The 13017-nt window shown below is 41.2% G+C and overlaps 1 protein-coding gene across 3 annotated transcripts in view; it reads left to right on the forward strand.

Moving 5' to 3' along the window:
- The window catches only part of CHRDL1 (chordin like 1), a 121840-nt gene that overhangs the window by 93802 nt on the left and 15021 nt on the right, over positions 1 to 13017 (forward strand). For 2 of the 3 annotated variants that reach the window (XM_017865629.1, XM_017865630.1), the window contains exons 7-8: positions 6221 to 6389; positions 11075 to 11284. In XM_017865629.1, the coding sequence (XP_017721118.1) occupies positions 6221 to 6389; positions 11075 to 11284 (379 nt within the window). The remainder of the gene's footprint in view (positions 1 to 6220; positions 6390 to 11074; positions 11285 to 13017) is intronic. The other variant, XM_017865631.1, reaches the window with a different exon arrangement.

The following is a 13017-nucleotide window of genomic DNA, read 5'->3' on the forward strand; positions in this document are numbered from 1 at the left end:
CAAAAAAAAAAAAAAAAAAGATCCCGATTTCTAACACCATTTTTCTTCCCTTTTCTCAAAGTTTTGAATGTCATCACCAACTGAAAACCATTTAAGTACACTGTAAAATTGGTAACTGGAGGCAGGAAATGTGCATAAAGAAACCATAGCCCCAGCCCTTTGTCTAGGTCAGAAGTTGGTATTCTTTTAGGATGACTTGCCAAGTCTATGTACGTTCTCTAAGGAAGCCAGGTCACTCCTCCTCCTGTCCTCAACAGTGAGGACCTTCTGTGGGGTTGTAAGATAACAACCATCTTTTTGGTTGGATTTGGTAGGTACTTCAGATGTGTCCACACAAATTCTCTGCCAAGCCTTAGGCGCTCAGTCATGCAGTTGGAAGAGAGGAAAGGTAGCAGTTGGAAGAGAGGAAAGGTAGCAGTTGGAAGAGAGGAAAGGTAGCAGTCTGGATTCTCCTCCATTCAGCCTGGCAATGTCTCCCTTCTGTTCTCTGCACTAATCTCAGAATAAGCTTCACAAGTAGGCATCTTTCTATATAAGTAATAGCATCTTTTGTTCTTTTGTATTTTAAAGTAATTTATAAAATAGAATTCCTCTCTAAAAATATATGTCTAAGAAGAGTTACACTTCAAATTTCTTAAAATCCAAAAAGGAGATGTTCCAATTCAAGGAATGTGTCATACAAAATGCACCGTGGTGACCATTGCACATAAATAGGTGTTCATCACATCCTTGTACAAAAAAAGTATGCAAAGACGTTCATTGCATTGTTGTTTTCATACAAGCAAAACAAATGGAGACAACCTAAATGTCTACTATGGACTTGGTTTGTACATCCAATTAATGGGACACTGTACAATTGTTAAAAAGAATATGGTACACGTCTAAATGTAGTAAAGTGAATCGAGCTCCAAGATATATTAAGTAACAAAACAAAGTGCAGAATGAAATTTTACACTACCACTTCTTTATGTAAAAACTGTATGTGCATGTATATAAATGTACATAAACCAATCTGGAAGGTCACATACCAACATGTCAGGTGTGCTAATCTTAAAGGAGTAGAAGCAGGCAGGTGGAAAGGTAGATTTTGACTCTTTACTTTATATTTTCTGTATAATCTGATATTTTCCCATAAGCATCAATTAGTTTTGTAAGAAAATATAATTGATTTTCTAACACCTTAGAACATCACAGCAAAGATTGTATATAAGGCAGGAGTCCAGGGAATTACAGGGCAAGCCTGAGGATATTGAGCATATGAGGAAGGTGTTGATAGGGGATGCAGTAGAATGACTCATACAAATATCACAGTGCTGCTGAGGCTGGGCTTCCCGGTCATCACATGGGCCACTTCTGACTTGCATGCTCCCAGCTTGCCAACACCCAACCCAAAGATTAAGCAGTGAGATGGAACCATTTCTATTTGTCTTACTGTCTATCGGTATTATTTTCTGGACACTGCTGTTTCTGAATAGTTGCAGAAGAATTGGGGAGAAGGGGTTTGGAGAACAGTACTCTGGACATCTCAAAAAAATCAGCATCCTGCAAGAGAGGGTGGGCTTCCCTGTTTGCTGGTTAATATAAACCCTGAGGAAAGATTTTCTCCATGCAACTCTATCTGCTTTATAGTAAGTGAGATTCCTTCCAGAGCCTGACAGGAGATGATGTCAGTCTCAGTTTTCTGTGTTGTGTGTTCCTCTTTTTCTCAGCCCCGATTTTTTATTGTGGTAGGAAGTTGAGCGTGGCTGAATTAGTGACTGTCAACCAGATGTCATTCTAAAACACATTTAGGGTTCAGTCACCTTAAGCTATGTGGCTTATTCCCTGAGAGGCCCCCACACTAAGCACTGTGGCCACCTTAGCAGTCTTGCTGGTAATGCCATGAATTAGCCTTTCTTCTTGACTTCATTTTACACTGTCCTCAACTCCAACGCTTATCTTTCAGCTTCATTGGCAGGCCTAGTGATAGTACTTCCTGTAGCAAAAAAGGTCAGGTACAGAATGTGGGCCCTTGATATAGTTATTGATTTTCAAAGGAGTTCAAGACCTATCTTTAGAAACAAACATTTGGGCCTGGTAGACCAAAATGGCCATATGGTTTCACTTTATTATAAATAAATATTTTCCTTTGTTCTGAAAGGGATAGATATTGTGGGATATGATTTGAATAATAAATAGCATCTGTAGTAATGGAAAAATATATACCTGGCGCGTAGTAGTCACCCAATAAATAAGTGTTGAATGAATGGATGTGGGAGGTGGTGTAAAATGTGTGTGATGGTATAGTGGGGAGGGGGCTCCTCGTTAATTTTAATGCACAGGAATTTGTCTCAAATCAGAAATAAACTCCAAATTTGTTGATTGCTCTTGACCAGCCTAAAATGAGAAAATAGGAGAATCCCTTTTGAATATCCTTTGCAGGCCCAACTTCCTCAGGGGAAGAAGAAAAGGCAGCCCTAACAACACATTTCCTATCCAGTAAACTGTCCTTTTTGTAAACTGTTACTATTTACCCCAAACCAGCAAAATCTCTGTTCAACAGAAATACAGCTGACTGGTTTCTTTTGCCAAGTGGTCTGAAAACCATCAGCTTAGCAAGTTTTATGAAGTGCACAGGAAGGGGAACCAGTGGTTCAAATATGACTCCTTTGTAAAACCTGAAACAGTTTTGTTTGATTTCCAAGTTGTAATTTCTCATGAATTGGTCCTCCTGCCATTGATGGGGAGTATGTGCACGCGCGCACACGCTTGCGTGTGTGTGTGTGTGTGTGTGTGTGTGTGTGGAGTGGTGTGGTACGTGGGGAGGAAGAAGTAGGCACAGACTAGAAAGCCAAAACATGAAAGCATGCATAATTTTGTTTTGGACAACAGCCAAGCCCTGATTTTGCCCCAGTAGATTACATTGAAATGTACCATTAAAAAAAGTGAAAGGGTTTGGGATAGAAACAACATGAAACAGATAAAAATCCATGTCTCATTCACATTGTCAGAACAATGGTTTGGGACGGAAATTGGCCTAAGTGTCTTCTAGCCAGGGATAGTCCTAGGTTCGTAGTGATTAAGATACAATGTTTTAATGGCTGTATGGATTAGAATGTATTCTGAAGCCACTTTTTAAATTAAACTTTTTTATTTTGAGATAACTATAGATTCACTTGCAGTTGTAGGAGATAATACAGAGAGATCCCATATTCCCTTTGCCCAGCTTCCCCAAATGGTAACATCTTGAAAATCTATAGTACAATATCACGAACATGAGGGCCCTTTCTGGACCCTGATGTTTTCTTGTCTGCACCAATAAAACTCTTACATTTTAGACTTTAGAACATGAAATTCCTGGGGAGCCTCTACAATAGTGGGGATTTTTCAACACCAGAAAAGAATTGTTTTAGAGCCACCTCTGAAGCCTGAAATATTTTTCAGTCTTTCAAGTAAGTAAATCAAAAAATACCAAAATACTGAGCAAAATAAAAGATCATAGCTATATGGTCATTTCTAACTGGTTTTGACCTGCTCTCTCAAGCAGCCTATTTGCAGCTAATTTTTAAGATAAGCTCCAATTTCGCTTACTTCAGGGCATTAATAACCTTTTTCTCCCTTGCTCTGAGTTACAAGGTCAGAATGGCCCCTCATAAGTCTTTTTCATTTGTTTACGGGAGGAACTCTAAAAGAACCATTACCCTTAAATCAAAGTCGCACACCGCCACCACCCACTCCAGCCCCCAAACAGAAGATCCTTTATGTCAGTGATTCCCAACCTTGGCTTCAAACCAGAGACTCTTGGGGAGTATATAAAAATCCTAATGCCCAGGCCTTCCCCCAAACCACTCACATAAGGATCCCTCGGAGTGGGACCCAGGTATGAGTATTTTTTACAGCTTACCAGGTAATTTTAGTGTATAGCCAAAGTGGAGTATGTGGTGTATGTGGTGGTGAACATTGTAGCTGAATGAACTTCCGTATCTGAAAGAACTTGTCTTTGGAGCAGCTTTTAGTCAAATGGTTATAGACCACTGAGTTTGATTGGACATTCTCTCTTCCACTTCCTCCTTCTTCTCCTTCTCTTCCTCCTTCTGTTCATCTTCCCCCCACTTCTACCATCTCCAAAAACTCAATCTTCATTGTCACCTTGAATAAACTGCCTCTCCTCCCTGGCTTCACTTTGTCTGTAAAACAAAAGACTTCAACAAGATTAGGTTATAGGGGACTGACTGGTCTACAATAGGGTCTGTGATCAAAATTCTTGAGGATTTTTCTTTTCGTCATGATCATTGTCCTGCCATTATGATATGTCCCCGGTCTGAGACATTAGTGCTAAAGAATAGCTTTTCATTTTGTGTTCACCATCATGAGTCAGAGAACTTCTTGTACTTTCAGCTTATCCTGGGTCAACAACCTTCCCTCTCCAATTCTATCCCAGTCTAACTGCTTCTTTTTAGGATCAGTGGGACACCAACCAGCCAAACTGTCCTCTCTGTGCTCCTTTGGCAAAACTTTGCCAAACTTCAAAAAGGACAGAGCAACCTGTAATGGCCTTTGTGGAATATGAGCGATTATGGCAGAAAAGTACGAGCCATTGTGGGAATGAGGAATATTTGCACTGAGAATCCTATCCATGTACATGAAAACAAATCGATGCAGATTCTCATTTGTGTGAATTTTGATAGCAATGCACCAGCGTAGGCTCTTCTTAGATAGAGAGAATAATGTTGTCTTTCAAAAGGCTAAAAAAAGTCCTCTTACTTCAGCTCCTGTTTACTCTCCCTTCCCCCTACCAGTGGCCCCTTCCTGCCAGGAGAGCAATAATACTTCCCAAAGCGAAATTTGCAACATGTGTGTCTGGCCCATAACTTTAATCAGTGTTTTATGGGATGATATGGTCAGGGGACCCCATAACTATCTTCCCAAGGTTCCTCACTATTTCTGTCACTGAATATAAAGATCTTCCTTTTCAATTGCCTGTGAAGGATTTTTTTAATGGATTCCCCCTCCTTCACCCCTAACAATTGCGTACAAAATACAATTAATCTTACGTGGCTTTAAGCCTTAAGGTTCCATTCTTCATTCATTTCATCTTCTTCTACCCTCAGCCTACTTTAGCTCCTAGGAGAGGGGTGGGTAGCACAATAGTCTGGTCATCATGTGTGTTGAACCCTTGCTGAAAGATTGCTTGTATGAAAAGACTCTAAGCTTTTCTTAGGTGCCAGTTTTGTTCACTCAACAAATATTTGATGAGCATCTTCTAGATGCCAGGCACTAAATTCTAGACACTAGAGATGTAGCAGTGAACAAAAAGTCCTTGATTTGTAGAGCTTACATGCCAATACTGTCGTGTACTATCAATTCTTCTATCTATAAAATACCTAGGGTATTTGTACTGTGCTGTATTATCTTATGCCATTACCTGTGTTTAGAGTCTCAGTACATCTTATCAAGACTATACTCAAATCTCATCTTTTCCTCCTATCCAGTTCACCCTATGCATGATCAGGATTCAATGCTCTGAAACAGTTCTGATTACATTACTTCTCTAACTTAAAAAAAAAAAAATCCCTCAAAGCCTTCTATGCCCTCACCTCTATTGCTTACCAAATAAAGTCTTCACCCCTTAGCCTGTAATTTAAAGTCCTCCATGATCTGGCTTCAACCCACTTTTGGAATGTTATCCTGCAACTCTTCCCTTTTATGGACTCGATGTTCTCTGCTTCACCTTCTCAACTTGGAAACCTCTGCCTGGACTACTCCCCTTACACTCTGGCTGTAAAAAAGTCTACCCATCCTTCATGGCCCAGATCACAAACCCTCCCCAACTAGAAGCTCTCTCTTTCTCCTCCTGATTTGCGCAGGACTTCTTACTTCATCTGTGGCTTCTATTTACATTCTGCCTTGCATGCAGACTAATGTCTTAACTCTTAAACTGAAATGTGAGAGTCTTGGCAGCAGGAAGGACACTTTAGCCTTTTTGGCTCTTTTCTCCCTAAGAAGTTTGCATGTGAATCTAGTCCTATCTTTTAGAAGAAGAGAGATAAACCTCAGCATGTTGCCAATGATGCTTTTACATGATCACATCCCTGTTTCTATTGGTGTAGGTGAGCATGCAGCTGAAATCAGAGCTCACCACTATAAATCAAAATTATTGAATGACTTCTAGTGTATATAACTTAATCTCTGTGATCTCATTGGCGGCTTTTGGATGAAAATTGTTCTTGTCATTTTACAGAGGCATTCTTACCACCGCTCTCACTATGATCCTCCACCAAGCCGACAGGCTGGAGGTCTGTCCCGCTTTCCTGGGACCAGAAGTCACCGCGGAGCTCTTATGGATTCCCAGCAAGCATCAGGAACCATTGTGCAAATTGTCATCAATAACAAACACAAGCATGGACAAGGTAAGGGGCATCCTTCTTTTGTATACTTCCACAACAGGGCCTCAGCAGCCCTGGTCTTTGCAGAGCTGGAGCTGGGAAAGGACTCTTTCTCCCAGGAATAGCCCATATTCACTTGTGGCTCACTTAGCATCAAGTCCATAAAGTGAGTATAGTCAGGTGACTCCAGGAGACTCTTTGGACTTCCTTAAATGCAGCCAAAAGAGCATAGTCTGGCCCCTTTTATGCTTGTGAAACAACCTCTTGTATTTTCTCAATTGTCCCTGGGGATTGTAGGTCATTTGGGAAAATTCCTTGGGTCTTTAACAGAAAGAGTGATTGTCTGTGTTTTAGTAGGGGACCCAACATTCAAAGGTACTCAGTGCCCAACATCACTGAAGCTCTTATCTATACCTTAGAAATAGCAATTCTCACACCTCAGTGCACCCCAGATTATCCTGGGCTTCTCGTTAAAGATACATATTCCTGGCCCCACACTCAGATTCTTGTTGAATATGTAGCATATGAGACTGTCCTTAGAAATGAGTAATCCAGGTGCAGTGGCTCATGCCTCCCAACACTTTGGGAGGTCGAGGCAGGAGGATCACTCGAAGCCAGGGGTTCAAACCAGACTGGGCAACATAACAAGACTCTACAAAAAAAAATTTAATTAAAAAAAAATTAGCCAAGTATGGTAGTGAGTGCCTGTAGTCCTAGCTACTTGGGAGGCTAAGACAGGAGGATCACTTGAGTCCAGGAGTTCAAGGTTACAGTGAGCTATGATTGTGCCATTACACTCCATCCTGGGTGACAAAGTGAGACCCTGTCTCTAAATTAAAAATTTAAAAAAAGTAAAAGAGTAATCCAGTGAGAAATCCCAAAACCACCTGGCTGAGCACCAGAAAGACTGATCAGGTTAAGACTGACATGCTGTCCACTTAGTTGATCAACTGGCTACAACAGGCACCCACAGACTTCCATAGCTTCCAGTTTCTTCTTACACAGCATTTTCTGGCCTCCACCTGCTCCCTGCCCCTCGCCCCCAAACACACACATACCAGTAGCAGGAGTCAGGGGAGGAGAAACTCAATCAAACAATTGACTGCTTCTTACTTTTTTAGGCCTCCTGTCAACCAGCTCGTTGGAGCAAGGGCTCAGCTGGTTCCTTTTATGAAACCACAAACATGTTTTGTTTCCTTTAAAGGGAAAACAAATCAAAAGCAGTTCTCTGAATGGGTTAAAAGCAATAAATTATTAAACCAAATGATTGAATAACATGGGTGAAAAACAATCCGTTACAAAGAACTCCTACCATAAATCTCAACAAAGCTAGTCAAGCCAAAGCTAGTTGATCACATCTGTTACTAGTTAGATGTAAATTTCAGATTACAGATAAAAAAATTAAATTGCTTTTGAGATTTGCAGGCTTAAAATAATTCAAAATAAAACTGTTAATGGAAAATGGTGATGTATTAGAAGAATTGAAAATACTTACTGTCGATCTGTGTTTGATTTGAATTTTATTATTTTTAAGTTCCAAGGATTTCTGATAAAAGTTTATGAAATAAGGAGGGAGAGTTAGGTTAAGATAGTTTGATTTTCAATTCTAAATTGCCTCCAATAGATTCCATTTGTTGTGAAAGTATTTCAAAGCTTTTTAAAGGTGTAGGAAAATGGATTTTGAAAATCCTAAATCCCACAATTTCCACAAGGTCTCTTTAATTTCAGGGCAGAGGCTCATCCCTTGATTTTCTCCATGTCCTACAAAACCCCAGCTGGTTTATATTTATTCATTTGCCCCACTGATTTGGATGCAACAGTTCTATTCTGACCTTTCTAATATAGTTCACTGAGGAATCACTTGTCCCCACCCCCAACTCCCAAGCTGGATGATTCAAAATCATCCCGAGAATTTTTTGGGTAAGGAGAGGGTTGTGTTTCCTTGTTGAGAATTAACCTCACCCCATTCTACTGCAGAGTTTGAGCTCTCACCCAGTCTAGATCATTCCTTTAGTCCAAATGTTCAGGGGAGAGGGAACCTAGCCATATAACACTGGGAGTCCTGCCTGCCCTGCTCAGCATGGGTCGTTCTTTTCCTTAGATCTCTTGCTAATAATGTGGTCCTCTGATATATCTACTTGGCTCCTTGTTAGCATCAAATAAGAAAAATGATAGGACTCCACCATTTTGAACTTGAATCCAGCCTAAATTTTCTTGAAGCATACTGTGTATCCACTTGATCACACTGTCTAGAAGGGAACATCACTGTTTGGGGAGAAAAAAAGAGGTAGGGGCAGGAAAGAGAATAGCACATCTGGCCTGTCTTGTGTGATCCTGTCCACAGCCCTGACCTCACAGTTGAGGTGTCAGCTCTCCATTTTGTCTCACTGTAATATTGTGAGCCACTCCAGTTTAGGTTATTGGAAATCTTTACATGGGTTGACCAGTTAGAGTGTCCAGTATTCTAGCAGCTCTTGCAAAGGACAGGAAAAGGCAGCCAACATTATTCTTGTATCTTAATGCGACTCAGTGGACTCGATGAGAAAGAGCCCAGTGATTCATCCTTCTGAGGCGATTGTCTTGCAGCCAAATCAGCCAATTCCTAGAAATGCCTCAAGTGGGACTATTTCTCCCCAACAGCCCAGCCTGAAGTGATACAACCCACCCTAGAGATGTTGTTGATTGGGATGCCCACAGGTTTCCCCGGGTGTGATGAGGTGATGGGAATAATAAGAAACACATTCAGTCCTAGTCATGACTTGAAATCTCCACAATGTCTCAGCACTCTCAAAAAATGAGATAACTCATCCTCAGACTTCCCTATCTGTAGCCCTGTGCAGTTCTTATCTTGGAGCCTAGCTCCATGCCTTATAGTAGGAGCCAGATATATTTGATGTTGATTTGCATAGAAAGATGCTCCTGTGGCCCCTTCCCTTTTTAGGCCCCTCAGCCTGCATCCCAGATGCTTGCTCCTTTTTTTGGGTGTGTCGGGGGAGGGGACAGGGTCTCGCTATGTCACCCAGGCTGCAGTGCAGTGGCGCCATCATGGCTCACTGCAGTCTCGACTTCCCGGGCCCAAGTGATCCTCCCACCTCAGCCTCCCAAGTAGTTGGGACTCCCAACATGCACTCCCACACCTGGCGATTTTCGTATTATTATTTTTGTAGAGACTGGGGTCTCTCTTTGTTTGCCAGCTGGTCTTTAACTCTTGGGCTCAAGGGATCCTCCTGCCTCGGCCTCCCAAAGTGTTGGGATTACAGGCAGGAGCCACCACGCCCAGCCAGATGCTTGCTCTTTTAAGGCCCTTCAGAAGACATGGGGCCAATGACTTAACTTCCCACTTAACAAATGTCAGACTGCCAAAGGATATCTGTGAAGCAAGCAGTGATCAGCTGTAGCCAAATATCTATAGCCACTATGAGGTGGGAGACTGAGGAAACTGCCTGAAGATTAGAGGCATAAAAGGCTATCCTTTCACAAGTTACCCAGGAGGCCTGTTGGTCCTTTCCCTCTCAATCTTGACTTACCACCTTCCTTCCCACACCAAAGGGTACCCAACACCATTAAGCTTCATACTTATATATGTTGGTGGATCAGAAAGACTCATAGCATTTGACATTCTGAATGGATTTGCTTCAGGATCTGGAAGAAACTGCCCCTTTGGGAAGAGCAGTAATTTTTGCATCTAGCCTCCTTGGAAAGCAAATCTCCCAAGGAAATTTTCATGCCTGGAAGCACTTCCACTTGAGACATACAAATTTTCTATAGAATTGAAAATACGAACATTACATTCTACTAGAGATAGAACTCTGCTTTCACGCATTCATTTATTCTCTCATATATATATATATGTAGCTGGGCTTGGTGGCTCATGCCTGTAATCCGAGCACTTTGGGAGACAGGCAGATCACGAGGTCAGGAGATCAAGACCATCCTGGCTAACACGGTGAAACCCCATCTCTACTAAAAATACAAAAAAAATTTAGCCGGGCGTGGTGGAGGGCACCTATAGTCCCAGCTACTTGGGAGGCTGAGGCAGGAGAATGGCGTGAACCTGGGAGGCAGAGCTTGCAGTAAGCCGAGATCGCACCACTGCACTCCAGTCTGGATGATAGAGCGAGGCTCCATCTCAAAAAAGAAATATATATATATAGGCTGGGTGCGGTGCCTCATGCCTGAAATCTCAGCACTTTAGGAGGCTGAGGCAGGTGGATCTCTTGAGTCTCAGAGTTTGAGACCAGCCTGGGCAACATAGGGAGAACCCCGTCTCTACAAAAATTAAAAAAAAGAAAGTAGCACGGCATGGTGGTGCATGGTAGTCCCAGCTACTCAGGTGACTGAGGTGGAAGGATTGTCTGAGCCCGGGAAGTCAAGGCTACAGTGAGCCACGATCACACTACTGCAGCCTGGGCGACAGAGCAAGATCCTGTCTCAATATATATATATATATATGTATAGACTGCCTACTATGTGTGAGGCCATTTATAAGCATCCAGAAGCTGCTGCTGAAGAATTTGGAGAAACTGCTGTGAGTAGAATATGGCCCAAGCTGTTTTTTGGTCACAGATACTACTCCGTAAACATAGCCCCATGGCTATGACAAGAACAAAAGATGGTTGATGTGATAGTAGTTCAGGGCTTGAGTTCTGAATATAGGGTTCCATTTTAGCTCTTTAGCTTTTAATTGCTAATACTGCATTCTCTTTCAGTGTGTGTTTCCAATGGAAAGACCTATTCTCATGGAGAGTCCTGGCACCCAAACCTCCGGGCATTTGGCATTGTGGAGTGTGTGCTATGTACTTGTAATGTCACCAAGCAAGAGTGTAAGAAAATCCACTGCCCTAATCGATACCCCTGCAAGTATCCTCAAAAAATAGATGGAAAGTGCTGCAAGGTGTGTCCAGGTAAAAAAGCAAAAGGTGCGTTGGTTGGAGGCCCTGCCTTTGGTTGACTGAGATTCCCACATAGTCTTTCTAAACTTTCTTTGGGCATCAGAAATATAACCTTTCATATAATGATAATATTTCTAATAATAATGAATTTCATTCTCTCCTCTCTTGAAAGACTGAAAAGACAGTTGCATGGAAGAAATTTACTACCCAGAAATATGCTTCTGTCTACCACACCTCTCATGTATCCCTGAGTGTTGAACTTACCTGCTTTTCTAAATAGTAGAGAATTTAGGCTATCATGTTGATTAGGAAGAATAGTAGCAGCTTTCATTTATATCACTATTAAACCCATCAAAGTACAAGCACATCCATTTCCCTTTTAAGACAAGACAAGAGGCAGGTGAGTTAGAGTGGAAGGAGACCAGGTTCTGATCCAAGCCTAAGGTGTTGAGTAACCTTGGAAATGTGCCATATCCACTCTGAGCCTCATTAGCCTTATCTGTACAATTGAAAGTTTAGAAAAACTATCTGTAAGCTCCCTTCTAACACTAGAATCCTATAATTATATTAGTATTTCTCTTTTAAAGATAAGAAAACTGAAGTACATAAAGTCAAATGACTTGCCCAGATTCATTCAACTAATCGATCATAAAACCAAGGCCTATAACCCAAGTCACTTCCAGCCCATTGTTTTTTCTATGCCAGTAGAAAATATTGACTGATAAAAAAAGACAAGTTAATTATTTAAATTGTAGTTTTTAAAACATGAGCTAAATAAAATATATTTTTATTTTTTTATCATTGATTGATATTAGTATTTATCAATCCCTAATAATGGGGTTGACAGAATATAGGATGGATAATCACATTCTGTCTCTGGTGTGCCACAGGTTTCCTGTGTGATCTATAACAAGTAACTTCACCCCTCTGAGCTTCAGTTTCCTTCTTTGCAAAATGAGAGGGTTAGAGTAGATTTTTGGGGGGGACCCTTACAGCTCCAGCATTCTAAGAGTCAATGATTTAGTCAATCCCAGGCACATGAATTTATCATTTTTTATGCTTTCTGCAAAGCATTTTATAAACACAGATGAAAATTCAAACATTTTAAAAGCAGGGAGAGAGCTAAATTATATACTTCTTCAACTTAGTTCCTCATGACTAGAAGGCAAACATGCCGTGAATCAATGTATATTTATTGAGCGTTTTCCTGCAGGTCAGTGGTACTCAAACTTGTCTGAATATTGGAACCCCTTGGAGAGCTTCTACATATACCTGTGTCCCATCCCCAGAGACTGTAATTTAGTTGATTTGAGGTATGGCCTGGGCTGTGGCATTGTTAAAAGATCCCAAGGTGAACATTATGTGCAGAAAAGTTTGAGAACTACTGCTGTAGGCCCAGGGTCATTTATGGTCTTGCTACTCAAAGTGTGGTTTATGGACTGGCAACAGCTAGGAGCTGGTTAAAAATGTTGACTCTCAGGCCCCCGCTCAAGACCTATTGCATCATAATCTGCATTTTAACAAGAACCTCAGGTGATTCTAATGCACATTACAGCTTGAGAGGCACTGATTTTGGGACACAGAATCTTCCTCAATGTAACAACCCCATCTTCCAGAATACATAGGGGCAGGGTGTGGACAGGAAGGACAGGAGCTATTTGATAAGGTGTAGAGAACTGGGCATTGAAATTTATGAGAAAATGTATTTATTACGAGTACAGAGAGAACACATTCTTTTTTTTTTTTTTTTTTTTTTTTTT

The sequence above is a fragment of the Rhinopithecus bieti genome, unplaced genomic scaffold (genome assembly GCF_001698545.2).
Source record: "Rhinopithecus bieti isolate Rb0 unplaced genomic scaffold, ASM169854v2 scaffold_81483, whole genome shotgun sequence".
NCBI classification, from domain to species: domain Eukaryota; kingdom Metazoa; phylum Chordata; class Mammalia; order Primates; family Cercopithecidae; genus Rhinopithecus; species Rhinopithecus bieti.